Source organism: Panthera onca, chromosome B1 (assembly GCF_046562875.1).
Source record: "Panthera onca isolate mPanOnc1 chromosome B1, mPanOnc1 haplotype 2, whole genome shotgun sequence".
NCBI classification, from domain to species: domain Eukaryota; kingdom Metazoa; phylum Chordata; class Mammalia; order Carnivora; family Felidae; genus Panthera; species Panthera onca.
Window position 1 is genome coordinate 125,867,683 of NC_138342.1, and position 27,500 is coordinate 125,895,182.

Genomic DNA, 27,500 nt, shown 5'->3' on the forward strand with positions numbered 1-27,500 from the left:
GTAAGTCCAATGGATTTCACACACTGTGAGTTGCTCGTAAAATATAGATACCAACAACACCCAGCAAGGCTCATTCAGGGCCAGGCTCCCTGGAGCCTCAAGACTTCACAAGCAAGTTTGCTAACATTGCTCTTACTTCTGTAAGTTGCCCCTAGGAATGTGTGTCTGTATTACATTGTAATACTGTCAGTCTTACACAGAGAGTGAAATAATTTCAGTGGTGTGGTGCACACACAATCACAGCCGATCTGAAAGACCAGACCTTACATCTGATGCTGCAAACCACATTATTATGTCCAAATAAATGTAACATCATGTTAAGTGGTCAGTGTTAACAGATGGTCCCTGTCTTAGGCTTGTTATTTCCCTAAAAAATAACATGCAGAAACAGGTTCCCCCCCAACCTTAATTAAAATAAAAATGAACTCAATTTGAAGATCCAAATTATTCCAGTGTATGATATACATTTTTTTTCATAGTCTTACCAGATTTTTCCTTAACTGATGAACAAGATGTATCCATAAAAGGACCATTAGGCTAGCTGCAGTTCTGATGTCTGTTATAGTATTTACGTTACTTATTTACAGCCAGGGCAGAACTCAGTCACTTTGGTCTAGGAATTGCTGGAGAATGTTGCTTTTCTGGACTAGTGAGCCAGAGAGTGGTATCCCAGTGGTCTTTATGACATTCATCAATTCTCTATTAATTGTACATGGCCAACTCTAGTAAGAGTTAAAAGCTAACTCAGTGTTTTGTTTGTCACCTTAAGTGACGTTCCAGAAGGGATGTGTTTTTCTAGAAGTACCCTTGAACCTAAGCATCACAAATGGCCACTGACTTTAGTAGATGTTACACAGATCAAATCATATTTGACAATCTAAAAACTGAGAAAGGGCTTGGCTACATGACCATAATTTGCTACTGATAGTCCTAGAAATCATGAAAAAAATTCTTTTCACCATATATTTTAGGTACAGTTTTTTGTAAAACACTCTTTTGTACCTTAGGTTTTAAAATACTTACATAGCACAATTTCTTTTGGTACAAGGACACATATTTGTGGTACAGGAAAGAAAACAGGAAGCTATAACCCACTGTGAAAATTTCCTCTTACCTGCTATATTAAGGTTAAAATACCCAATAGCATGCTTAGAGCCTCATGAGCACTTAATAAAATGCAAACCATGTTAAGATTTAACACCTCAATTGCTCGACACATAGAAAGGATACAAAAAACCAATATTCTCTGGTAAAGGATTTTTTAAAAAATTATCAAAGTCTCACTTTTGTAGGATGTAGACTTTAACACTAAATTTCTGCAGATTTAATGATATGCAGACCACAGATGTTCCAACAGAAGACAGAAAACCTTCAGTGAGCTATTACTGCCTCAAACCGGGACACTTTAGGTATAGACTTAAAGACACGGCTTAATTTCAATAAACGACCACAGTTTCCTCACTTGTGAAAAGGAGCCGTAAAAAGGCTAGATTCCTCCTTGATAACCACCGAATTTCAAGAATGTCAACAAAGTTCATTGCTGAATTCAGGAGTGTGGCTAGACTATTGTGTGGGTAAAGGGTGACAGCAAAGCACTTTTCCTAGTACAATAAAAGATTTGTATTAAGTCGCAACTTATGGAGTCATGGTCTTCTTGAAGCCAAAGTCACATTATTCTAGCCACAGACCTGGCCCAGGTTATAAGGAAGGACATTTACTCCGATAAAGCCCAGGTGTTCAGTTAGGCTTCCAAGGTAACAGCAGAGTGTGGCTCACACAGAGGTGCCCGCCAGTGCGCGCGTGGTGAGAGTGGGGCTGCAGAAGGCAGAAAGCAACTGTGCTCGCATGACAGGACCGCGGACTCCTCCTTCTACCTGCAAAGTCTTACTGTGCAAGAAGAAAACAGCCGAACCCCCAGAGACTGTTATCACAGACACTACTCAATTCATTAATCAAACTGGGTCCTAGAAAATGTTTTCGGGTGCCATAGTTTTGGAAGAAAGGTTTTTTTGTTTTAGAGTTTGAATCATTCTAAAAGCTGGTAAGTCATCTGCCTAAATACTAATAAAAAAAGATGATGTTCAACTCAATTAATTTATTAGACATTAGCCACGTGTCCTTTCTTATTATTCTGAACATCTGTCACAAAGCAGATTTTGTTCAGGACATTATGAACAACTGCATCATTCATGACTGGGTGAAGTGAGTATAACACTACCAGGCCACTATGCCCGTAGTGACATCTGTTTCCTCTGTAAAACAGCAACACTGAAACCATACTACACATGTGCAAGAAGTGACATGAACACAACGCTTATTCAAAGCACAGCCTAAATATTTCTCATCTTCTTTACCCACTTGCAGAAAACTGCTAGTCAAGATAGCTGAGTACAGCTGATGTTCCTAACCTTCCCTTATACTCTGAAATTCTATGAACTTCTGAACATTCTCTAATCAGAACAAAATGGCCATGCAGTCTTTAATGACAAATGATTTTGGGGGGAGTTTTTGGGTTCATCTACCAGAGCGTGGAGGGTAGAGGCCGATGCTTCAAAAGCAGGCAGGACCCCATTCCCAGCCAGACACTGGGCCTCACAACCTGGTAAGAGACTGTGATTCGAACCCCTCCCTCACTACTGCTCAGCACAAAGGGCCGGGGGTGGGGCCGGGCAGCCAGTTGACAGCAGTGTTTTTCTGCAACAAGTACAAAGGATAGTGGTCAGGAAGGATATAAAATATAATAAAAATCAGAAAAGCAAAGTCACTTCTTCGAGTAGCTTCTGGAACAATTTCAATGATTTTAAGACTAAGACTAAGACCAGGATAGGTGGAACGTGAGTGAAAAAGCTTCCCATTTTGGGTTACCACTCCAAAGAAGAGAGCAAGAAAGATCATATTGAAGTGAAACAGCAACTTTGTTCTTTCTGTTTTTCTTCCCCCTGCAAAGGTGTATGAAAACCTGAACACATCTCGTTTCAGAACTTGAAAATTGCTCAGAAGGTAGATCTTAAAAATTCTCATCACAAGATGGGGTGCCTGGATGGCTGGCTCAGTCGGTTAAGTGTCTGACTTCAGCTCAGGTCATGATCTCAGGGTTTGTGGGTTCAAGCTCTACATCATGCTCTGCTGACAGCTCAGGGCCTGGAGCCTGCTTCACATTCTGTGTCTCCCTCTCTCTCTCTGCCCCACCCCCACTCATGCTATCTCTCTCAAAAATAAATAAAACATTAAAGAAAATTAAAAAAAAAATTCTCATCACAAGAAAAAAACCTGCATTAACTATGGTGACAGATGTTAACTAGACTTACTGTGGTGATCGTTTGCAATATGTGCAAATATCAAATCATGTTGTACATGAAACTAATACAATGTTACATGTCAATTATGTCTCAACTTAAAAACTAAGCTGACATCGGGATGTAATATTTTTATTTGATAGATGAGACGCAGTGAAGGGCTGGAAAGCCACAGGGGGACGAAGACAGAGGAGAAAAAGAGGAAGAGAAAAATTGGAAGAAGCAACGGTCACACAGAAGTGGAGGGACGAGACAAGACACACAAAAACAAAAAGCTGCGGAGGGAAGGAGATTGGGGAAATCAGAACTAACGAGATGAAAAGGAGAGTGGGAAAGAGCCCCCTCCATTCTTTTTTCTTTTATAAATTTTTTTTTTTTTTAACATTTATTTATTTTTGGGACAGAGAGAGACAGAGCATGAACGGGGGAGGGGCAGAGAGAGAGGGAGACACAGAATCGGAAGCAGGCTCCAGGCTCTGAGCCATCAGCCCAGAGCCCGACGCGGGGCTCGAACTCACGAACCGTGAGATCGCGACCTGAGCTGAAGTCAGACGCTTAACCGACTGAGCCACCCAGGCGCCCCAAGAGCCCCCTCCATTCTGAAGTGTGAGTCCACAGCTCTTCCTGACCTATGAGCAGTTGGAGAACTTCAGCTGTGAACTTCAGAGACTCACCCCCTTTCCTGCTCAGCTACAGTTCCTCACCTGTGGACCGTAAAGCGTTGTCTTCACTGTGCCCATCCAAATTCTCACCCTCCTTTGGAGGCCGACTCAGGTTTTAAAATTATACAGTCCCACTAGGCAGCCTTCTTTGATCACTTCAGCCCAGGAGAATCACCTTCACTTTAAACTCCTGGAGCACCCAGGAACACCCCTCTTAAATAAAACTCGTCACTTGTCATGTGGTCTTCGTCCTGTTGGGCCACTACACATATGTCTAGGTCTTAATTCACAAACCACACCATAAAATATTCCAGAGAATGGAAACTCTGTCCTTACAACAGCCATGGTGGTGCTTTGCATATTGTAGGTATTCTCCATATTTATTAATGACTCATGAAATCCAAGTCTTTGTTAATCATTTTTTTTTAGCTAAACAATTAAGAGATTTAAATTTCACTTTAGGGGAAGTGGTTAGGATATTCACTTATATTGTCCTTCCTTTTTTAAATTTATTTTTAAAATTTTATTTATTTATTTTGAGAGAGAGAGCGAGACAAGGAGACGGGGGGGGGGGGGGGGCAGTGAGCACAAGGTGGGGAGGGGCAGAGAGAGAGGGAGAGAGAGAATCCCAAGCAAGGCCCTATGCTAACAAGGTGGGGCTTGAACTCACAAACTCTGAGATCATGACCTGAGCTGAAACCAAGAGCTGGATACTTAATTGACTGAGCCACCCAGGTGCCCCTGTTTTAATTTCTAATACGGGTAAATACCAATAGCTATAACTTATATAAACAAAAGCTCTAAAAGCACCAGCTCATCATCCTTCAAATTTCCCCTCTAAACCACTTGACTATTAACTGCCTTTGTACCATACATAGTATGCATGTAAATGGAGATACTACAGACTGAATGTGTGTCCCCCCCACTCCCCAAATTCCTATGTTGAAGTCCTAAAACTTACCAAGGTGATGACAGTACGAGGTGAGCCTTTGGGGAGTAAACAGGTTTAGATGAGCACAGTCCCCAAGATGTGGTGGGAGGAGAGGACGAGGAGGACGAGGAGGACGAGGAGGACGAGGAGGACGAGGAGGACGAGGAGGACGAGGAGGACGAGGAGGACGAGGAGGACGAGGAGGACGAGGAGGACGAGGAGGACGAGGAGGACGAGGAGGACGAGGAGGACGAGGAGGACGAGGAGGACGAGGAGGACGAGGGGGAGAAGAAGAAAAAAGCAGCAGCAGAAGCAGCAACAGAGACCCCAGAGCTTTTTCTTTGCACCACATGAGGAGACAGTAAGAAGGCACCATCTGTGGGGCGCCTGGGTGGCTCGGTCAGTTAAGCGTCCAACTTCAGCTCAGGTCATGATCTCACGGTCCGTGAGTACAAGCCCCGCGTCGGGCTCTGTGCTGACAGCTCAGAGCCTGGAGCCTGTTTCAGATTCTGTATCTCCCTCTCTCTCTGCCCCTCCCCTGTTCATGCTCTCTCTCCGTCTCGAAAATAAATAAACGTTAAAAAAAAAATTAGAAGGCACCATCTGCAAGCCAGGAAGAAGGCCTTCATAGAACATGACCATACAGGTACCCTGATCTCAGACTTTCAGCTTCCAGAACTGTGAGAAATGAATGTCTGCTGTTTAAGCCACCCAACCTGTGGCATTTTTGTTACAGCAGCCCAAGGTGACTGAGACAGAGAGTGACATTATACCTGTAGCAAAAAGGAAATTAGGAGTTTATCTACTAATAATTCCTCTGATTCTATTGAGACAGTGGTCATTTCAAGGTGGGGGAAGCACAGATGATGGGCCTTTAAACGATGGTCGCCACATCTGTAAATGTGGACCCTGTCTGGGGCAGTACGCCTACTGCAGAAACACAGATGAGCTTTACTAAGAAGGCTGAAGGTCACCAACTATGGCCGTCTCTTTTTTCTTTTCCTTCCCTACTAGTTTTTTCAGAAAAGTATCAATCCCAGAACCACCCCTCAAAAATTAACCTCTTCAGAGCCCTCCAAGTACACAACTCTATTAATTTGCTTAGGGTTCATAGGTGGAAGTGAGGGATTAAAACCAAATCATCTGTCATGTACGATACGATAAAAATGGATAATTATGTGGCTCGGTTTTGGTTCTAGAACTGTTTAGAGATGCAAGTTCAGTGAATACTTTGTATATCAAGACACATTCAAGTGTTCTCTTCCTACAACCTAGAGGAGCATGATCAAAGACACCATCTGTGTCTGAGGATGACACAGACGTCCTCTGTCACAGGATGACCTGTGTCAAGGGAGGAAGCCTAGTGCTCTCCTTTGTTTTGTAACTGACTAAGCCATTCCTCACCACCTGCCCCAATCCTGCAATAATCACTGCATTGAAATTAAATTTTTTAAAAAATAAATTCACTCTAGTGGTTTTATTTTCTATTGAAAGGAGGAATATTTTTAGCTGGAGAGACCAAAGTCCTTGGGCATGTTGATTGAAATAAAAAGCAACATGCTAGCATTAGCCACACTAACTAAGCCTTTTACAGATAACATGTCATATTAAACTGTTTCTGACTTTTATTCAAAATAAAAAACCGCTCCCTCTAGTTATTCAGATTAAAGCTTAGACATGTTTCTTGCATCATTATTACTCTGTGCAGTCTCTGTATGATTCCGTATGGCTTAAACACTGCATTCTCTTTGCAGTTTCTTTTGTTTTAATTTCATACTAAACTGGAAATTTCCCAGTTTCATTAACTATCAGGAAATTTCTCAGGTACGCTACAAGAAGCAACATGTAAGAAATATTAATATATAACAATGTTCCTGAAGTAAAATTTGAAAGAACCCTACAAAAATGAATCCTTTTCATGAAGTTCACACGCCAAGCCCTAAGAGCACTGCAGAGTAAACCTGTATCAGGGATCTTGCATCTGATGCTTGTGCTAGAAAGAGTACTTATTAACAAACCAAAAATAGCCACCAAGTGCCAATCATGTAAAAAGCATTTTGCTAGACATTAAGGAAAATTTTTTCAAGTATACTTTCTGTGCTCTAGAAATTTACAGTGTATCTGGAGTGAAAATGTATATAAAACACAAAAAGCAGCAAACAACTGATACAGAAGAAAGTAATATAGATAAAAGGTTTTTAGGGTGCCTGGGTGGCACAGTTGGCCCAAGACCAACTTTGGCTCAGGTCATGATCTTGTGGTTCACGAGTCTGAGCCCTGTATGGGGCTCTCTACTGTCAGCACAGAGCCCACTTTGGATCCTCTGTCCTCTTCTCTTTCTCTGCCCTTCCCCTGCTTGTGCACACATGCTCTCTCTCAAAAAAATGAACATTAAAAAAAAAAAAAGAAAAAGAAAAGAAAAAAAAGGTTTTGGGGGAAAAAGTCCCTTCTGATTTTGAAGGGAAAAGAAGTCATTAGAGAGGAGGCATCCTTTGGGTTGGGCTTGAGGGAGAGAAACGGAAAATGTTAGCAAAGGCACGGCAGTGGAAAGATAGGACTAAGAGAAGAGAAAGGTTAATTTGGTTCACACAGCATTTATGCAAAGAAGCAGCAGGAAATAATGCTGAAAATAGCATTTTAAAATTAATTAGTTTATCAAGCACTTACTAATGCCAGACAGTATTCTAGGTGCTGGGTATGCAAAGATAAACCAAACAGGCCTTCCCTCCCTGAGTCTATATCATGCAGGCAGGAGACCTACTACAAAGAAAATAAATGCGTGATATAATCGGGGAGGGACTGACTACAGGAGTCTCCCTAGATCTGGTGGTCGGACTTCTGAATAAGGAATATTTGAGCTAAGACAAGAAGGTGAGAAAGGACCATCCTCCTGCACAGAGCAAATAGCATGTATAAAGGGGGCCTGAGTCAAGAGTGGACTTAGATCCTTCAAAGCACCACCAGGAGGTCAATGTGGCTAATCAAGGGTGCTAGTACATCCTCTGAGAGAATCCAAACTGCACCTTATCATTTTAAATACCACTTTTTCGTGGTTGTTTACAAGGATGATGGTATGCCACCTGAGCCATGGGGACACAGCAGGTGGGACTTCTTCATGCTGCCTCCATGTTTTCCACCACCCCACCCACCTACCATTAGAGTGTGAATTCCATTTGTTCCCTGTTGTTCCAGTGCCCAGAACAGTGCTTGGTGTATTGAAGTCACTCAGGAAATATTTGCTAAATGGACTGAATAAATATCACGTATCTCCTTCACCCAAGAGCAGTCCAAAATGAAAGGCAGGGTTTGGGGAAAAAGAAGACGTGTCGAGGAGTGAGTTAGAAAGTCTACCTATGGTGCCAGTCCTTATAGGACTCTTCAGTGTTCTCACCCTTCTCAGGTGAGGGTGGTCCCCGGCCCCTACGTGTTCACCTTGGGAACTTTCTTTGATGAGCAGGAACTCAGCAGAAGCATCCATAGTGGTTACCCATTTATTTAAGAACTTCTCTCCTCTAAACTCCTTTGCTGGAAATGTCTGCAAGTAACTCTTTGCTCAAGCTTTACTTCCTATCACTGTGGTAGGTTGATTATGGGGAGGAAAAGCTGTTTTTAAAAGAATAAAAAAAAAAAAAAAAAGAAGGGAAGAAATACCCCTTGTTTTGAGTTCTGTACCTACCTTTCCTCTGCTCCCATATAGGACTAGATGATTATCTCTCATTTGTAGCTTATAAGATCTCCTCAGGTTTCACTGTACCTTCCCCTAGACTTCCCTCTGCCTAGTCACCTTCAGGTGGGACAGTGTCTTCCACACCTGAACTTTACGCAAAAGAAAGGTAATTCCATTCTGTCATGTTTCTGCACCTTGTAGACAAGGATTCACCATTTGCTGACTTGTGACATTGTTTTTCTCTATTTAGGAGTGTCAGACTCCTGAGTGAAGAGGGCCAGGTGCAAACAGCAGGGAGTGGTGGGAACCATGGGGGGAAGGGCAGTGCAAGCACCATGGAAAGGGGGAGCTTCAACTCCCGTCCAACACACAAAATGGCCACACCATTCTGCTGCAGACTCTGGCCCTCAAACTGGCAGGACAGGGCCTGGTTTCCACAGGGTCCGAGGGAAAGATAAGGCACACTTTTTCTTCTTTCAAAGTTTATTTCCTCATACTGACCAAATGGAGATTTCCAAATAGAGAAAATCTCAGAAGGCTGCTGGTTTTTCAGACAGGAGGTAGGCATGCCTGTGTGTGTGTGTGTGTGTGTGTGTGTGTGTGTGTGTGTGTGTAAGACAGGCACAGAAAGAGAAGGAGATGGAGAGGGAGGAAGGAAGGAGGGGGGAGCAGAAGGAGGAGGAGGGAAGGGAGAGGGAGTGTAAGAAAAAGGGAAAGGGTGGAGGTCAGATACTGGAAACTACACAGAACAGTGCCCCAGTGAGCATAGGGGAAGTAAGAAATCCTGTCTGAAAGCAGCAGAAAGGGAACAGAAGAGGGAAGAGCCACTGGGGAGAGAGGAGGAAAAGCAAATGCAGCCAGTAAAGGAGAAGCTTATCCAGGCTCACCCCACTTCCCTGGCTCCTCTCACCAGAACTCCTGTCCCTCATCCATCACTGGCTCTCAGCTGGAGCAAGGGTCCAGGCACAGAATCCACCTCGAGTGGCTCAGGAATACTGACCATGATGCCTTGGGAGGTGTGGGTGGGGCATGCCATGTTCTAACTCCATCTGTGCCTGCCTTCATGAAGACACCCTAACAATAATGACACGGCCTTGGAACACACGGCCGGGGTATGAGCCAGGCCTATTAGAGCTTTAGGACCTTAGGTGCAGAGGGTCCTTGAGAGCACTGGGGAGGGCCCCTCACTAAGGACAACGGGACTATGGCAGCAAAGTGGCCGCCCTGGGGATACAGCAGGGACAGGCAGCACTCCATGAAACAGACAATGACTGATAACTGATTTTGTACTTCCCTCCTGGTACTGCCATCACACAGCCGGGGTGCGGGAGTGGTGGGGGTTCATCTTCCCTCACTAAGGAACTGAGGCTAATGCATCTGTCTGGCATACTCAGGGCCCTCACTCGGAGGGGTCCAGAAAGTGGTACCCAGACTTAAATTCTTGCTCCTAGCAACAGTCTCTGAACCAAAAATACATACATACATACGTACATACATACATATATATGTACATAAATGGTTCAGAACCACAGTCAAAGATCATTCAAAAAACATTTCTTGTTGGGCTACCACTTGAGGGTATGCAAGCATCCTTTTATTTTTTTTTTTCAAATTTTTTTTTTAACGTTTTTATTTATTTTTGAGACAGAGAGAGACAGAGCATAAACAGGGGAGGGGCAGAGAGAGAGGGAGACACAGAATCGGAAGCAGGCTCCAGGCTCTGAGCCATCAGCCCAGAGCCCGACGCGGGGCTCGAACTCACAGACCGTGAGATCGTGACCTGAGCTGAAGTCGGACGCTTAACCGACTGAGCCACCCAGGCGCCCCTCTTTATAGTTTTTTTTTTTTTTTAATTTTTAACGTTTTTATTTATTTTTGAGACAGAGAGAGACAGAGCATAAACGGGGGAGGGGCAGAGAGAGAGGGAGACACAGAATCGGAAGCAGGCTCCAGGCTCTGAGCCATCAGCCCAGAGCCCGACGCGGGGCTCGAACTCACAGACCGTAAGATCGTGACCTGAGCTGAAGTCGGATGCTTAACCGACTGAGCCACCCAGGCGCCCCTTTTTATAGTGTTTTTTTTTTTTTAACGTTTTTATTTATTTTTGAGACAGAGAGAGACAGAGCATAAACGGGGGAGGGGCAAAGAGAGAGGGAGGCAAGCATCCTTTTAAATACACTTTTAATTCTAAAATACTGGCCACGACTTAAAACATAGTGGTAACACTAAATCTGCCCTTCAGAAATTAAAAAAAAAAAAAAAATTGGAAGAAATTTCATTACAGGCTTAAATGGGAGTTTTAATATGTGTACTGAATTGATAAGAAATTTGAATACTTGCAGCTATCTGCAGCAATATATGATGAGCTGTTTCAAGGTACAATTGAATAATTAATCATTTAATACATATTTGAAAAGTTTTGCATTTATAATAAGAAAAGTTCTATGCTAATTTAAAGTATTAACTCCTATCTTCACCCCAATGTTTAATAAAAAAATATTGGAAAGAATGTTTTCCTTAATTATTCCTTGCTCCCCACCTTTCTTCCAACTCCAATAAAGCCAGTACACAGCTGAAGATAAGATCTCTGGTAACTTTCAGATCTGTTTCACAGGTGAAGGCAAACACAAAGGATCAACCTTAAAATTTTGTTCACCATTTTAAACGTAGCAAAGCCTGTGTTCATGAAAACTGCACCCCCTATCATACTTCTTTATCATAAATGTCATCCTCATAATTAGCAACGATAACTTAGAAAGTGTCTTCCATACTGATTAATAGATTGTTTGGTTCATTTGTTCAATAATTCATTTATTCGGCAAATATTTATAGAGTTCCTCCTTTGCCTTGGACACTAGGCCTATGCCAGGTGCTGGAAATTAAAAACCAATTAAGACAAAGTTCGTGATTTCATTGAGGAGGTACCAGTGAAACAAAGTGGGGATACAGATACCTGAAAAAGAGCTGCCAGTGCAGGTGAGAGGTAGCCTAAAACAGTGAGTGGGAGAGCAAGGCAGGATCACATCACAGCATTCTAGCCTCAGCTGAATGGCGTATATTACTCCCTTACACAAAATGCCAGTTCCTTACTTCACTTGCTGGAAGGGTATGGCAGTACAGGAAGTGGCTGAGGGAAGTTATAGGGACACATTCAGCAGACATGAATGTGCAAAGTGTTGGCAGGTGACCAGTGACACGTGCTTCCAATTTTGTGGTTCACTTCTCCAGTTCACTCAGATCACATGGCATCTAACGTTAGTAGCCATACTGTCTCTCTTGAAGCCCTCACTTTTCTTGGGATCTGTGATGTGTAGCACTTCCCTGTCTTGCTTCCTTTAACCACTGCCTCTAAAATGAATTCAAAATTTGTATCTTCAGCTGGCTCCTCTCTTTAGGCTTCAGATGTCTATAATAACTGCTTATTTGATATCTCTTCTTGAATAATTGGAAGGCAATTCAATCTTATGTTCAAAACTGGCCTCATACAACACTCCCTACCTCTTCCCCTCCAAAGTCTGGTCCTCCACCTTTGCTCCCGTATCCCAGGGAATGACACCAAATCCTACCTGGCACTGAAGGTGAAGGCCTGGAGGTCATCCCCGACACCCACTACTTCCTCCCTTCCATTCTCTACCTGAATGTGACCACCAGTGATTCCTGTTGATTCTGCCTTTCACATCCTTGCATTTCCCTCTATGTCCCATCATCACACTGTTCTGAATTGAGTTCCTTCCTGCCACTGGCTTTGCACATGCTGGTCCCTCAGTCTAGGTCAGCTTCCCTCCTCCTGGACTCCCTACACCTGGTTCACACTACTTTAATCAATCCCAGGGAAGGCTTTCCTGACTAGATCAATACCTCCCATTAACTGCCCTTAAAGTACTTTCCCTTTCAATACTTGGAATTGGAATTTGAGGATTCTCAGGTCAATTATCTGTCTACCTGATTAGACTGTTCCACAAGACGAGGACTATATACATGTATTTTCCCTATTTGAGAAACACCACTCAGAACATGGGCGGCAGTTAGTAAGTATTCCCTGAATGAATGCAGGATGAAGCAGGAGTGTGCATTCAGACTTTAGTTGCAGGCCATTCTTTCTAACCTAGTAGTCTCCCGAAAAAACACAGGTTCTGTGACAGAGTCACTCACCAAGCTCTTTTTGTTGGCGTGATCTCATCAAAAGGCTGTATGTCATTTCCGAATGTTTTCTGAGAGGCACTTCTCCCCCTTCTCAACTTTGAAAAACACAGGCCTCCCCTGCTCTGTAGTTGAGAGAAAACTAGAGAACTCTAGGTTGGGGCTGAGGTCAAAGTTTGGAGAACAGGGACAAAATTTTCAGTCTAATAATTATATAATAACATGTAACTGTTTATAACATTGGAAAGCAATATTTGTGTTTCCATTTTGTCTTGATTTTTTTTTTTTTTAGAACAAACAAATGCACACAAAGCATATATGGCCTTTTCTATTTTGGGTTTCTAATTTATTTCCCAAATGCTTTAATTACATTAATTTAGATTTAAAATATAAGCTGCTTTCCCCTAACTCTCATTTGTTAAAAAGGATTCTTACAATTCTGTACTTTTTTCAGAATCTGTACACTTGGACATGTGTGTACTATTACAAATTAACAGAATACACCATACGCATAGGCAATAAAAGAAAACAAAGATAAATTGCACTTCATTAAAATTAAAAACTCTAATTTTAAAGGGGTACTATGAAGAGTGAAAAGACAACCCACAGAATGGGAAAAATATACAAATTGTATCTCTGAGAAGAGTTTAATATCCAGAAAACAAAGGCTTCTACAACTCAAGAACACAAAGACAAACAACCCAATTAAAAATGACCAAGAGGACTTGAATAGACATTTCTCCAAAGAAGATCTACAAATGGCCAATAAGCTTATGAACCGAGGCCCAACATCATTAGTCATTAGGGAAATGCAAAGCAAAACCACAATGAGATACAACTTCACAACTACTAAGAAATAAGTCAGACAGAGAAAGACAAATGCTGTATGATATCACTTATATGTGTAATCTAAAAAAGGCTCACTTGTAAAAACAGAGAGTACAATAGTGGTTACGGGGGCGGTGAGGGGGAGGGAACAGGAAAGATGCCGTTTTAAGGGTATAAACCCGCAACTAGTAGATAACTAAGTTCTGCAGGTTTAATGTACAGTATAGTGAATGTATAAAATATTATATTATAATCCTCAACCTTGCAAATGGACTAGATCTTAATTACCCCTACCAAAAGAAAGAAAAGAATTATGTGCCTTGATAGAGGTACTAAGACGGCTACAAGGGCAATCATATTACAATATATAAATGTATCAAATCAACAGGTACACCTTACCTTTACTCAATGATATATGTCAATATATTTCAAAAAAAATCCCACCCCAAAACATTTTATACCTAATAGTATGGCTATTAAAAAAAAATAATAACCCAAAAACAGAAAATAAGTGTTAGCAAGGATGTGGTGAAACTGGAACTCTTGTTACATTGCTGGTGGGAATAGAAACACTACAACTGCTGTGGAAAACAGTATGGTGTTTCCTCAAAAGGTTTTTTTTTTTTTTTTTTTTACTTTTTAATGTTTATTTATTTATTTTGTGACAGAGAGAGAGCTAGTGGGGGAGGGGCAGAGAAAGAGGAGAGAGATAATCCCAAGCAGACCCCGCTCCATCAGCGCAGAACCCAGTGAGGGATTCTGTCTCACAAACCATGAGATCATGACCTAAGGTGAGATCAAGAGTCGGCCGCCCAACTGATGGAGCCACCTGGGTGCACCTCCTCAAAAGTTTAACACAGAATTACAATATGCTCCAGAGATTCCACTCCTAGGTATATACCCAAAAGAAATGAAAGCAGGGACTCAAACAGATACTTATACACAAATGTTTATAGTAGCAATATTCACAATAGCCGAAGGTATAAACAACCCACGTGTCCATCAACAGATGAATGGATAAATAAAATGTGGTCAATGTTCTCTATTTGGTAAAAATAAATAAGGCAGTTATATTCTATAAAGTTGCAAATACTGAATGAGTGACTACTGAACTGCTCCTCCTAAGGGTAATAGGTTCTCGAGAGCCACTGGTCACCTTTATCAACCAATTTATATATAATCCTGTTTTATGTGCATTTCTGTTTAAGCACACCTTATTAATATATATATATATTATTATATATATATGCACACATATATACACATATATATACACACACACATATATACATATATACATATGATTCATAACACTGAACTTACAGCCAACAGCACTATAACTCATGCCTAAGAGAAGCTTATCTAAGACCTGTATTTTTTTTCCCTAAGGCACATCATAGCCATCTTGCTTTAGGGACACTAGATAGCACTTTAGCACTATGCTTAGAGATCATTTTAAACAATGAAATCACCAAAAGACAGCACAAAAATGCAAAAAAAAAAACCCCACATGGTACTAAGTACACCATGAAAAGGCCACTTGTTCACAGTAAGAGGGCTGAAACAAAAAGGCAGAGAGTCTCAGCTGAAATGTACACGCTGGGCAACTCTAATTTATTGCTGCTCTGGGCACATCTACGAAGGACTATGGGAGTGCTCTGAGTATGGACTTTGGGGTTACAAAGAAATGTAGTCAGAAGGTCAGTTCCCAAATACAGAATCTACAAACAATGAGGACTGATTCTATATATAATGGAATAATAGCCATAAAATGAAATTCTGGTACATGCTACAATAAGAGTGACCCTTGATAACATGAGTCTTAAGGGAAATAAGCTAGACACAAAAGGAGATACATACTGTATGACCCTACTTATAGGGAACACCTAGAAGAGGCAAACTCATAGGCTAGAGGTTATGAGGTGTTTGGGGGAGGGAAGACTGTGGAGTTACTGTTTAATGGGTTGAAAGTTTCTGTCTGGGATGATGAAAGTCCTGGAGACGGACAGCGGCGATGGTCGCACAACCCTGTGAATGTAATTAACGCCACTGAACTATACACTTAAAAATGATTAAAATGGAAAAATTTTAAGTTGTATGTATTTTATGAGAAAAACTTCTAATAGATGTGCTAAATAGGACTGAACGGATCATTTAAAACTCCTGTTAAAGTCAAATGGAGACATGCTGGATGGCCCGAGTAGCAATTCTTATTTACCCACACTTCCATTTAAAGCAAGGACCTTCTGGGATGCCTGGGTGGCTCAGTTGGTTAAGCCCCTGAGTTCGGCTCAGGTCATGATCTCTCGGTTTATGAGTTCAAGTCCCATGTCAAGCTCTGTGCTGACAGCTCAGAGCCAGAAGCCTGCTTTGGATTCTGTGTCTCCCCCTCTCTCTGCCCCTCCCCACTCACACTCTGTCTCTCTTTCTCAAAAATAAATAGTAAAACAAAATTTAAAGCAATGACCTCCCTTAATGTGTTTTTCTTTTGGTTTATAGACCATATTAAAAAAAAAAAGCCTTGCTATATAATAATATCAGCTGATTAATGAGGAACACAAGTAAATGAAAATGTGCATGTCGGTTGTTTAGCCTTGCTTCACTCTTTTGGTGAAAAATTATGTGTAGTAGAAGTATTCTTTCTGACTAATCACCAAAAGGAGGGTCACCTTGGGAACCAACGGTGGATGTTCCCAATTTATACTGGGATGAAATGGTCTTGGTGACATGCCATACTTGAGTGAACTGGACTTCCTAGGTAAACTGCTCTGGTACCATTTACGTATCTCGGCACTATGTGTCCACTATCAATCTTTTGCATTACTCTTATCACCAACCTATTTCTTATGCGCTTCCTTCCTTACCAGAACCCCCTATTTTCCTATCTCTAGACGGAGCCATCTGTTAGAATACCGATGTGGTTACTATCATAATTCAAATGTTCCTTTTTATTTTAGGTATTCCTTGACCCAACAATTACAAAGAAGCACTGCTGGAAACAAACATATGCGAAATGTGCTAACGCGGAATGAGAACGGCGTTGAAATGTAAACGTAACATAGGAAGGAATTCATGGCCAAAGAAATATCTCTTACAGTTCTTTTGATCTTTTAAAATGCGTCATAAAACTAAAAACGTTTCACTACAGAACAACATTTCGGCTTCTTTTATGATTGCAAAGAAGGATAATTATGATTGTCATGAAAACACATTGAGCAGCTGTACACTGTTAACAAAAGAACCACTGTATGAATGCATATAAAAATTGACACTTCATACATTCACATTTCCTAGAAATTAGATAGTCTTCTCAACTGGAGTAGATACCAAAAGAGACTGTTTTCTATTAATCGTGGCTTTGTACCAGTCAAGTTTTTAGAGCCAACTGGATCATCTTTCTTTTGGGACAATTCCCACATATTATATGAGATCTATATAAACTGATTTATATATACTCAGACATGTGCATTATAATTTTGCAAAAAGTAATTTTTAAATTCTTAAATGATAGATTTTCTACTCTTAAAAATGCTAGTGTCAGTGGATTCTTTCACAAATATACATATGATTTATGTTTAGAAATCATAAAAAAAAGCATAACAAATAACTCTGCAGGTTATTTTATGAAGGCTAATTAATAGGTACTTACTCATTAAAGACTAGGTCTGGCGCAAAATAGAGAAATTGGCTGTTTGTATGTTTGTACGATCTCCAGCTCAAGGCAAATGATGATAGACACATCCAAGAATACTGGATTAGGGTAATTTGGTCCTCAAGAGGCAAGTTTTTGAATCCTGAAGAACAGAACAATTAATCACAGAAATACACTTAGCATTTAAGTACATTCCAGGAAGACGCTTCTTAAGGCAACCCCAAATAGTCACCTTTCTCTAACAGACTCAGATCAATTCAATAGCCATTTAAGGAGCACCCACCATGGGCATGGCCCTGTTTAACGTCTTATTTTAAGTTTATTTATTGAGAGAGAGAGAGAGAGAGCACGCGCATGCATGCATGTGTGTGCGAGCAGGGGAGGGGCAGAGAGAGACAGAATCACAAGTAGGTTCCTCCCTGTCAGTGCAGAGCCCCACTTGGGCTCAATCTCATGAACCGTGAGATCATGACCTGAGCCGAAATCAAGAGTTGGATGCTTAACCTACTGAGCCACCCAGACTCTCCAACATTTCATTTTAAATTCACCCTAAACTTTCAATGAGGGTGAACTGCCAGAACAAACAAAACCAGGGAGTTCAGACAGCTTCACTGTGGGTAAAACCTTTGGTTAGACTGAAAGAATTTGTGTTAACTTGTAAAACTTGCTTCATCCTATTCACATTAACATTCAAATAAAGACTATTTTAATAACTGTCAACTCCTACATATCTATAGTTAACTTTTGTGAATTTGCAGTGGTTGAAAAAGTACTATTCCTTGTTTCCCCTCGTCTGGGAGAATACTGGACTTCAACAAAGGTATAAAGTAGAGTAAGTGTCTTTGGCATCTGTCCTCCTCTCTTACAGTCTTCATTTCTGGGCTTACATCAGCCCATCTTTTGTTCCTTTTCTCACCCCCTGTATTCCCAGGGACATCATGGTATTCTTCTGTTTGCAGAGTTTCACCAGGGCATGTTCCTCTTCACAGACCCAATCATCAGAGCTTTCCCCAATCTTTTTTCTTATGCCTCTTGGCTGACCATAGGTAATCCAAGAAATTGCTTATAAATTACATTATTATTATTATTATTATTATTATTATGGAGACAGAGAGAGTGTGAGTGGAAAAGAGGGGCAGAGAGAGAGGGAGAGAGAGAATCTTAACCAGGATCCATGCCCAGTGCGGAGTCTGACACAGGGTTTAATGTCATGACCGTGAGATCATGACCTGAGCCAAAATCCAGTCAAATGCTCAACAGAAAGAGCCCCCCAGGCGCCCGAAGAAACTGCTTTGATTAACGAACTGGGACAATGTGATAACAATTCTAAGTGATGTTTCTGTAGATTAAGAAGGACTTTATTAATAAAATTCTATAGCATAAAAAGTGACTACAGTAGGAATTTCAAAGACAATTTAAAGGGTGCTGGAGGCAAGATGATATTTTCAGAAAGAACAGTCTTTCAGGATCTCCTACAACTTACTTGATAGGTCATGGTTTACTGGTCTATGCTCAGATTAGCCCTGGTTATGAGCTGCTAATAATGGGCTCACCTTGCATTTTCACAAACAGATTGTATTTCACCTTATCGATAATTCAAGGTGGAAATGTCCTATTTCAATCACCAGCACAAGAAACGTAGATTAACAACAGAACCCTTAGCCCTAACAGCTCAGGAGAAATGAGCACATTGACAGATTTTCCCTACACACTTGATTAGTTTGGTAGCGATTACAAAATTTGGTTATGAGGACCTGACAGAAAGCTAACTCCAACTGCACTCTTGGGGAGATGGTGAAATGTGTTGCCCTGACTTCTCTTCTTCAGGATGCAGACCTTGAAAGGAGAGGCATGCCTACCTGGAAGTACCTTTGCCCACTTCACGACTTGGATCATCTGTTTGCCTGCTAAGCGGTTTAGAGTGGAGAGTAGGTTTTCGGCTGTGTCTGGTTTTGAGTTGTCGTAGCCTGCATACACGATCTCAGGCTCGATGTTTTCAAGGATCGCAACAGGGGTAGGCGTGAGCGCTCGTGAGATTGTGGACAGCTGAGGAACCAGCGCTGAGTTGACGGAGGGCTCTTTTGCAGGAGCTATGTACGTTGTCCCCTCCTCGGGGCTCTGGGGGGGTGGGGGAGGGGGCGGGGGCTGCTGCTGTGACTGCTCCTCGTGAATACCTTTTAACTTGCCCAACTTCTTTGACTTTCGAGCTGTAAAAGAAATTGTAAATAATAAGGGCAAATTTAAATTAGGATTGGGATACCTTACATGAGGTAAGTTACAATTAAACATTGACTTAGATGTCTTGTCACAGTAACAGAAATAGAGCCTTCTCAGTGATTTTCTAATATCGGGCACAGTCCTAAATGTTTTATATTAATTAACCAATTTAACAATTTTATGAGTAGGCACCATTAAGTTTCTTATTTTATAATGAGGAAACAGGCCAGAAGGGTTAAGAAATAGGTAGGTCTAAGATCACACAGCTAACACATGATAGAGATGAGCGTTCAGAGGAAGGTAAAATTACTTCATATGCTAATAAGTTACATATGTCTCCATTAAATCTTATATAAACCAATAACTCCCGCCTATTCTCCACCAGGTTGCCAACACGTGCTAGAATGGGTCTTATTCTAATGCAGTCTCTGCTCCCTCTAATTAGCTCTGCTGGCCCCTTTACTAGTTCCTGTACTTCTCTACCACTTACTCTTCCTGTTCTGGTCCATGTGTCATCGCTGGCTTATGCGGTTATTTGGCATAAATTCTGCTAGCCCTAATCCCCAGTTACACTGTGAACCACTGAAACACAAAGACTGGGTGTTCCTCCTTGTTTACAGCCCCCGTGGCATGCTGGTGAATGCTATACCTGGAGAAAGTGATTTATAGATTTCCACTGAATTAATGGGAGAGCAATCAACCCCAAAGCAAGGCAACAAGATGGAATAAATTAAGTATCTAGATGATTTCAAATTGGAGAGCTAACTACTAAGCTAACTACATGTATAGGAATTAATGCTGAAAAAAAAACCATGTTTAAGTTACATCAACGCACACATATACAATATTTAAAAATCTGACCCACTCTATATTTTGAATGCAAATCAACAATTCACATATCACATAATCTAACTAAAAAATATCATACTACGATATTAGAATCCCACTTCAGATTTTTAGGAGAACTTATTATGTACGAGTGACATTATGTTCTGATTTACCCAGAACAGTCCTGGTTTATGCTGGTTTTCCCGGCATGATTACCAATAATGCCCTGTTTATTCTTACAAGTGCCATATTTTGGACAATAAATATAATGTGGTCATTTTAATTAAAACCAAAGGATCAGTAAGTATTAATTTTAACAGAAACTCCTTTTCTTTCTCATTTTTCTCAAGGGCACTTAAAACAGACGAGAAATGAAAGAATGGGGAAATGTAAGGGAGACTGGAAGGTAGATGGGAGGTTGGGTTTTGGATGGCAGGTGTGTGGGGTCAATGGGTAGACAGATAACTGTTTGTTTGTTTGTTTGTTTGTTTGTTTGTTTTTTGAGACAAAGAGAGACAGGGGAGGGGCAGGGGAGCAGGGGAGGGGCAGGGAGAGAGGGAGACACAGAATCTGTAGCAGGCTCCAGGCTCTGAGCTGTCAACACAGAGCCTGACATGGGAGTCGAACTCACAGACCGTGAGATCATGACCTGAGCCGAAGTCGGATGTTTAACCAACTGAGCCACCCAGGTGCCCCTTGATGTATGACTTAAAGGATAAAAAGAAAAGAAAGCTTAGAAATGCCAAATTGAGCTTAGAGCTACAGTGATACCTTATTTGCAATTGTAAGGTTTCTTTATTTTATTTTTGTTTATTATTTTTGAGAGAGAGACAGAGTGCGAGAGGGGCAGGGGCAGAGAGAGAAAGAGGGAGACACATAATCCAAAGCGGGCTCCAGGCTCCATGCTTTCAACACAGAGCCTGACGCAGGGCTCAAACCCACAAACTGTGAGATCATGACCTGAGCCAAAGTATGACGCTCAATCGACTGAGCCATCCTGTAAGGCGCCCCTGTAAGGTTTTCAATTTCACTGAAGAATTTCAAAACTCTACTTAGTTCAAACACGTGAGGGACTTCTAGCATACACGTTTAATGTAGAGTAGAAATACGCCACACTAATTAGCTTGATTTTAGAAATAACCATTCATGATTACAATCATGGCCATTCATCTTTACCACATTCATCACAGAAACACTTACCAATTTAGATGAACGACAAGTCACTGGCCAACAATAGATCTACCTGCCACACATCTATTAAATACTGGAACTGGGCTTAAAAGATATAATTCCTATATTTTAAGGAGTTTTAAAATTAGCAAAACAATTTTAAAGCAGTCATTTCAAATCGTTTCATTTCTTTACAGACTACCTCCATCAATAAAAGATTTCTGGCAGAAAAAATCTGATGTTTGGAATTGTTTTAATGAAAAGCAAATGTATCATATTCACATGTGCTAATGGGAAGCTGTCGGCAAGTACTGCACAGTAGTGCTAAACTTACGGTATGTAACTAAGATGCTTCTGACAAACAAATGAGTGAGCCACCAACCAAGAAAAAAAATCAGCAAAGTGCCTCATCGATAGCATACTGATTATTTGGGGATAATAGATACTTGGGAACTGCCTGGGTCACATAAACTTTTCTCTAAGCCTCAAGGAGAAATGGAGACGATAAGGCTTCCCTCTCCTATGTCACAGAGGGCTAAATGGATAAGAAAAATAAAAACATGTTGAAAGTTATTGCTGACACCTGAAGTAATATTTCAGTGTTACTTCCATTCTTTCCATAATTCTTCAAATAGTAAAAATATTCCAGTTCATTAAAATGTCCTCCTTCTTTATAAGACTACATCTGATGATAACTGTAATTTGATTGACTAGCAACAGCCAAGGGTTATAGTTTCAAATTTTATTAAAAGTGATATTTGCTTGCAAATTAATTGTAAAAATCATATTTCTTTTTGGCCTTAGTCTATACTGCTGTGTTTATTCTCATGGCTGACTTAAGGTCAACGCTATAAAATATCACGAACATTTTCTCTAGCACTTATCCACAAGGCTATGGCTTGTAGCATAACCTATTGAAGAGATTATCAACATTATGTTTGGTATTTCAGTTACACTTAACTTTAGCCTATGATTTTGGGAATATATGTGGGACATGCTTGGAACTGAGTAATAATCTATATTTATTTAAACAGCTCAAGGTAATAAATATCTTCAGTATGTAGATTTTGCAGCCATGTGTATCCATCCAATATCTTTTCTAAAAGCATGGGGAGATACATAATTAGTTATACTTATATTACTCGAAGTAGCCTTTCTAAAGTGTTTGGAAAGTTTATGCTGCTCTTCTAATACGTGTTATATTCTAAAATGAAAGTTCCTAAAAGTTGGTAATAGTGTCTTACACATTCCTAAAACATCCTTTCCATTATGCTTATGGGTACTTAATAAATGCTGAATTTATTTCAAATTCACATTTTGAGAAACTTTAATAAATTATTATACTCTATTAATGGAGTTATGCTATATGGTTTCCTTTCTAATCCTTCTTTCTTTATCTAATTTGCATTATTTTTATACTTTAAGATTAGCCACAGCTTCAAATCCAAGTGTATAATTAAGATGTTTGCTAATTACACAGGAAAATCTTTTGCCAAAGATCCTTAATAAGCATGTTTCCATTATCCAAAGCATCAGTGAACATAAATTGGGGGTCTTAGCACTGCCTACAAACCACCTTACTAAATTAACATGGAGTTAATGGGCATCGGGCTTGGGGACCCATGCTCCCAGGTGGCCACAGCCACACTTCATTTCTTAAGTGCCAGCAACAGCTGTGTGTGTGTGGGGGGGGGGGGGGGGGGGCGGGGAAGGGTGCATGGAGAGGTACATTAATGTGAATTTAAACATGTCCCAGTCCCACTTGGACCTAAAGGAGTTTCACTCATTCTACGTGGATGTTACAGTAACTAGTATGTGCTTCCTGGCTGCCCTCAGCTGCCAAGTCCTTAATTACCAGCAACATTTGGGCAGCTACTTTTTCCCGGCACTGCTGGAGGCCAGAACTCTACAGGCTCTCCACGATTGTTCCCCCCCCCCTCCCCCCCACAGGAGCTGTGCAGTGGGGAGGCCCTGCATCCTATCTTGACCAAAATGCAGAACAGCAAGCAGGGCGCATCTGGTGGAACCTTATAAAAAGTGTGAAGAATTCCCATTGAGATCTCACGATTCACAAAGGCCTTGAGACATGGCATGGCAGGTCTTCCTTTGTGGTTTACTCTATGTCCCAAGGTGGACAGGACCAGTAACATACTTTTTGACAAACTACTGGTGTGGAAGAATGATGGCTGGATAGGAATGATTTCATTTTTGCACCTCACAGTAAGATGGTGGGATGGCACTCTCCCATGGTTCATGTTACTTTCATCGTGATCTTTCTCAAGTATGTTCAATTAAAGATATTTTAGTTCAAGAAATGGGTAATTAGGACAGCCTTCCCCCTGCCCCTTCTGGGGTAGAATAAAAGACTAGTATGAGATTTTTTCAATCATGACATTTCACTGGAGAAATTTAAAGTGAGAATTCTGTCATTTTAGAAATGTCTTGAAGTTTTAGGTCTTGGCAGTAAACATTAGAGAGAATAGACTGAGGTTATACAAAAACATGTCTTTTCTGTTCACGGGCCAAATATAATTTCTGGTTTGAAGCCACAGGACAGTAACAGTACCCACCCATTCCTCTCTCTTCTCTCTTGCCACCCTCACCTTGCTCCCGTTTGCCCTATCCTCCTCATCCTCTTTGTTTGCGTGGCTTCTCTTTGCTTTCCTACTGCCAGAGAAGACATGCTCAGAGAGTTAGGGGGACAATCGAGTATTTCTGTGTCATAGAACCAAAGGAAGAAATGTCACCATTCTATAGGTTTAATAGTTTTGCAGCAGGACCTCTCTAACTGGTACTAACAGGAAAAAGAGCACATATTGTTCCCAAGGCAGTACATACTAATGGGAGTGGGGCAACCATCCAGGGGCAATGTGCCTACACTGCTTTAGGAATAAATGATTAGCTTCTCAATGGATAATAAAAAAGTGCATTTCAACTGTTTATAAATACTCCTTGAGTGGTTAAAGAACTTGAAGACAGTGTTTTAAAAAATATCTCTGAATAGTCTCACGTTAATGAACAAAATTTAATAAATTAACAGGCATTATCAATGTTATTAGCATAGAACACATGCTAAGACAAACTCAAACCTAACTTCTGACCACATTAAAAGACTTTCCACATTACACAGGCCTGCAGATGATAACTATATGAGGTGATGTATTATGCGAATTAGCTTGTGGTAATCATTATACATGCACATTATATCACAATACCATGTAGTACACCTTAAATATATATAATCTTTTATTTGTTAATCATAACCTCAATAAACCTGAGGAAAAAAGACATTCCGAATGAGTGGATCTCCATATGTTTAATTTTAATATGTGCACAGGGTATCTATAGACATCTTTGTATCTTTAATAAATATAATTTTGTGGCTACCGTAGAATATATTTATTCACTACTTAGCAGGTAACCAATATCCACCCACTGTGTAGAGGTATGCTGTTTTTGTGAGCAGTGCAATGTTGAGTAACGAGATCTGAGCCTAGACAAGAGGTAACAATCTTGGGGAAGTTCGATCAATACATAAGAAAGTAATTAGGTCTATGTAGTGGGCAATGATAAGTTTGGGGTCGGTGGTACTGACAATATATTTGGAGAGTCAGACAATGGCAGGGAGAAGTTGTTGCATCTTTCTATGGGAGGTCACAATTTACAATACCCCTCTGCCATTAATTCCCACCATGTCCTGGTTTGCTTCTAGTGTGATTCATGTTATACGAAGACCCATGTGGACCAGGCCACCTTCCTGTGTTGGGAATCCACCCAAATTTAAGCACAACTGACCTCCCCTCAAAGAGGGGAGTCCCTCAGACCAGAAGCCAAATCTCAGAAGAGAGACTCAGGGGAATCTGAGGCAGTCAGAATAGGGGTTCACTAATTGTGCAGAGAGGGTAACAAGGTTCTGAAGACAACCCCCAATGACGTATTCTGACACTTTCCCTGCCAGAGGTACAAAGTCAGAAAGGTGCAAAGTCAGCACCTCCCTACAAGGTACTTCTGGGGGCTAGACAGACAGCCAGACTTATGAAGGTGAAGCAGCATGTCTTCGAGGTCTGGCCAGGTTGAGACTACTTTAAATCAAGCAAGAATCTTACAAGAGGAAACAATGTCAGAGAAATGGCCTCTTGGTGGTAGGTTTGTATTAAAGCAAGAGACTGCCATAGGATTGAGTGGCAGGGCTGAGCATAAATCGTAGTTCCAAAGCTCTCTGTGGCACGACTTCTTTTCTTTTTTAAGTTTATTTATTTATTTAGAGAGAGACAGAGACAGTATGAGAATGGGAAGCACAGACAGACAGGGAGAGAGAGAATCCCAGGCAGGCTTTGCACTGTTAGCACTGAACCTGACATGGGGCTTGAACCCGCGAACTGTTAAGATCATGAGCTGAGTCGAAACGGACAGTCAGATGCTTAACCATGCCCGTAGTGCCCCTGGGGCCCTACTCCCACAGAACTGTAAGCAGTGGTGGGGCAGGGAAGTAGCTGGCACCTCAAGGCCAGCTGGGGTGGAGGGTGGGCTGGTTACATGGAACACCTTCTACCTGCACCTTGCCATTTATGTGCTGATACATACCCCAAGGAAGTCTCAGGGGGAACAACAAAATGACAAATCTTTTACCCACAAAGCCCTGGACAAAAAATGCTTAGCGAAGAGGGAAAAAAAAGTGGGAAAAGACTGGGATCGACTGGGATTCTACAGTAGAGGGTGAGGAGGGACGTGAGAGACCAAATAGCAATTTCAAAAACTTAACACGGCACGTGGCAAACCCTGGTGAGGATCTGCTTTCTATCCCCATTGAAGTTAAGATAAGATATAAAGGGTTTAAAGGGCAGAAGAAGGGATTGAGATTAGATATCAGGAGAATTTCCTTCAAGTGTTCTGGAATGCATTATGGAGAGAGCCTGGAATGAATTACCAGCAAGAGCACGTAATATTATTTCCTAAAAACTCTAAAGTAATAGGTAGACAGGCATCCTGCTTGCCTGAGTGCAGTTCTGTCCAAAGGTAGAAAAACGTGATTCAATGAGTTACTGAGATCCAGTGGCCCCACAATGGAAGAAAATCAGACCTCCACTGTACGATCAGACCTCCACTGTACGTTCCGGCCTTTCATTTGTCTGAAAGGAACTTCTCTGGTTCATATTTGTTTGAGAAACAGGAATAAATCCCTTACCCCTATAAATGTGGTAAGAAATAAATTTAGAAGTATTTTTCCAAAATAAGCTCAAAAGACAAATACCGCGATGTCAGAATGCATGCCTGGAAGAAGGTCCAGCACCATGGAAAAAAACACGTCAAGTCCTCTATGCTCTCTTCTACCCTATCCCCCAGCAGTCACACCTTGTTTGTTAGAAACAGTTTCACCACTATAAGCTACAGGACTGTTTGCTTTAGTTCTGTGTTTAAAATGGGCTCTTTGGTTTTCTTCTAATCCTGAGACTATGTAATTTTCTTAGTGGGGAAAAAGCAATAGTAAAGAGCTACCATTGATTGGGGATCTGTATGTTAAGTGCTAGGACACCATCTTTTAAAAATATCTCATTTAATCCTCCTAAGGGCCTTGTGGGGTAGGTACTATTGTCATCCCCATCGTACAGAGGGGTGCAGTGGTTTGCAGGGGGTCACAAGGATGGCACTTGTGACTGTGGCAGAGTCAGCAGGTGGTGGGCTACTGTAATGACATGGAAAAACAGAAGAGAGAAACCCCATTACGTTTGCAGATGACATCAAACCAAGAGGCCAAAGGGGTGTGAAAAAGGGTCAAGCCCTCAAATGACTTAAATTTTCGGCAAGGTTACCATTAGGTTACCTGTACTGAAGAGATTATTAATCTCTTTAACAGGAGGCATATAACAGCCTGTACCAATCCACAAGATATTTTCTTTCCTAATTCCTTAGGCAGAACAGTCAACTTCTGTGGACTCGGGGGCTGCTCCTGTAGCAGGCAACCCAGGCTTTATGCTTTTGCTCCATGTGAAGACACCATAATCCTGATGGAAGGAGATACCAACAGGCAGAATTCAAACTGGTCTGTATGAAAAATAGAATTCATGGGGGAAGAAACTACTACTTCTGATTAAAAATAAAGTTCCTAAGT

General features: G+C 41.1%; 1 protein-coding gene across 4 annotated transcripts in view; it reads right to left on the reverse strand.

The window, feature by feature from the left end:
- NR3C2 (nuclear receptor subfamily 3 group C member 2) overlaps positions 1-27,500 on the reverse strand; it is a 351,426-nt gene that overhangs the window by 54,218 nt on the left and 269,708 nt on the right. For all 4 annotated transcript variants that reach the window (XM_078445709.2, XM_078445710.2, XM_060655652.3 and 1 more), the window contains exons 5-6: positions 19,036-19,383; positions 17,174-17,318 (exon numbers count right to left, since the gene is read on the reverse strand). In XM_078445709.2, the coding sequence (XP_078301835.1) occupies positions 17,174-17,318; positions 19,036-19,383 (493 nt within the window). The remainder of the gene's footprint in view (positions 1-17,173; positions 17,319-19,035; positions 19,384-27,500) is intronic.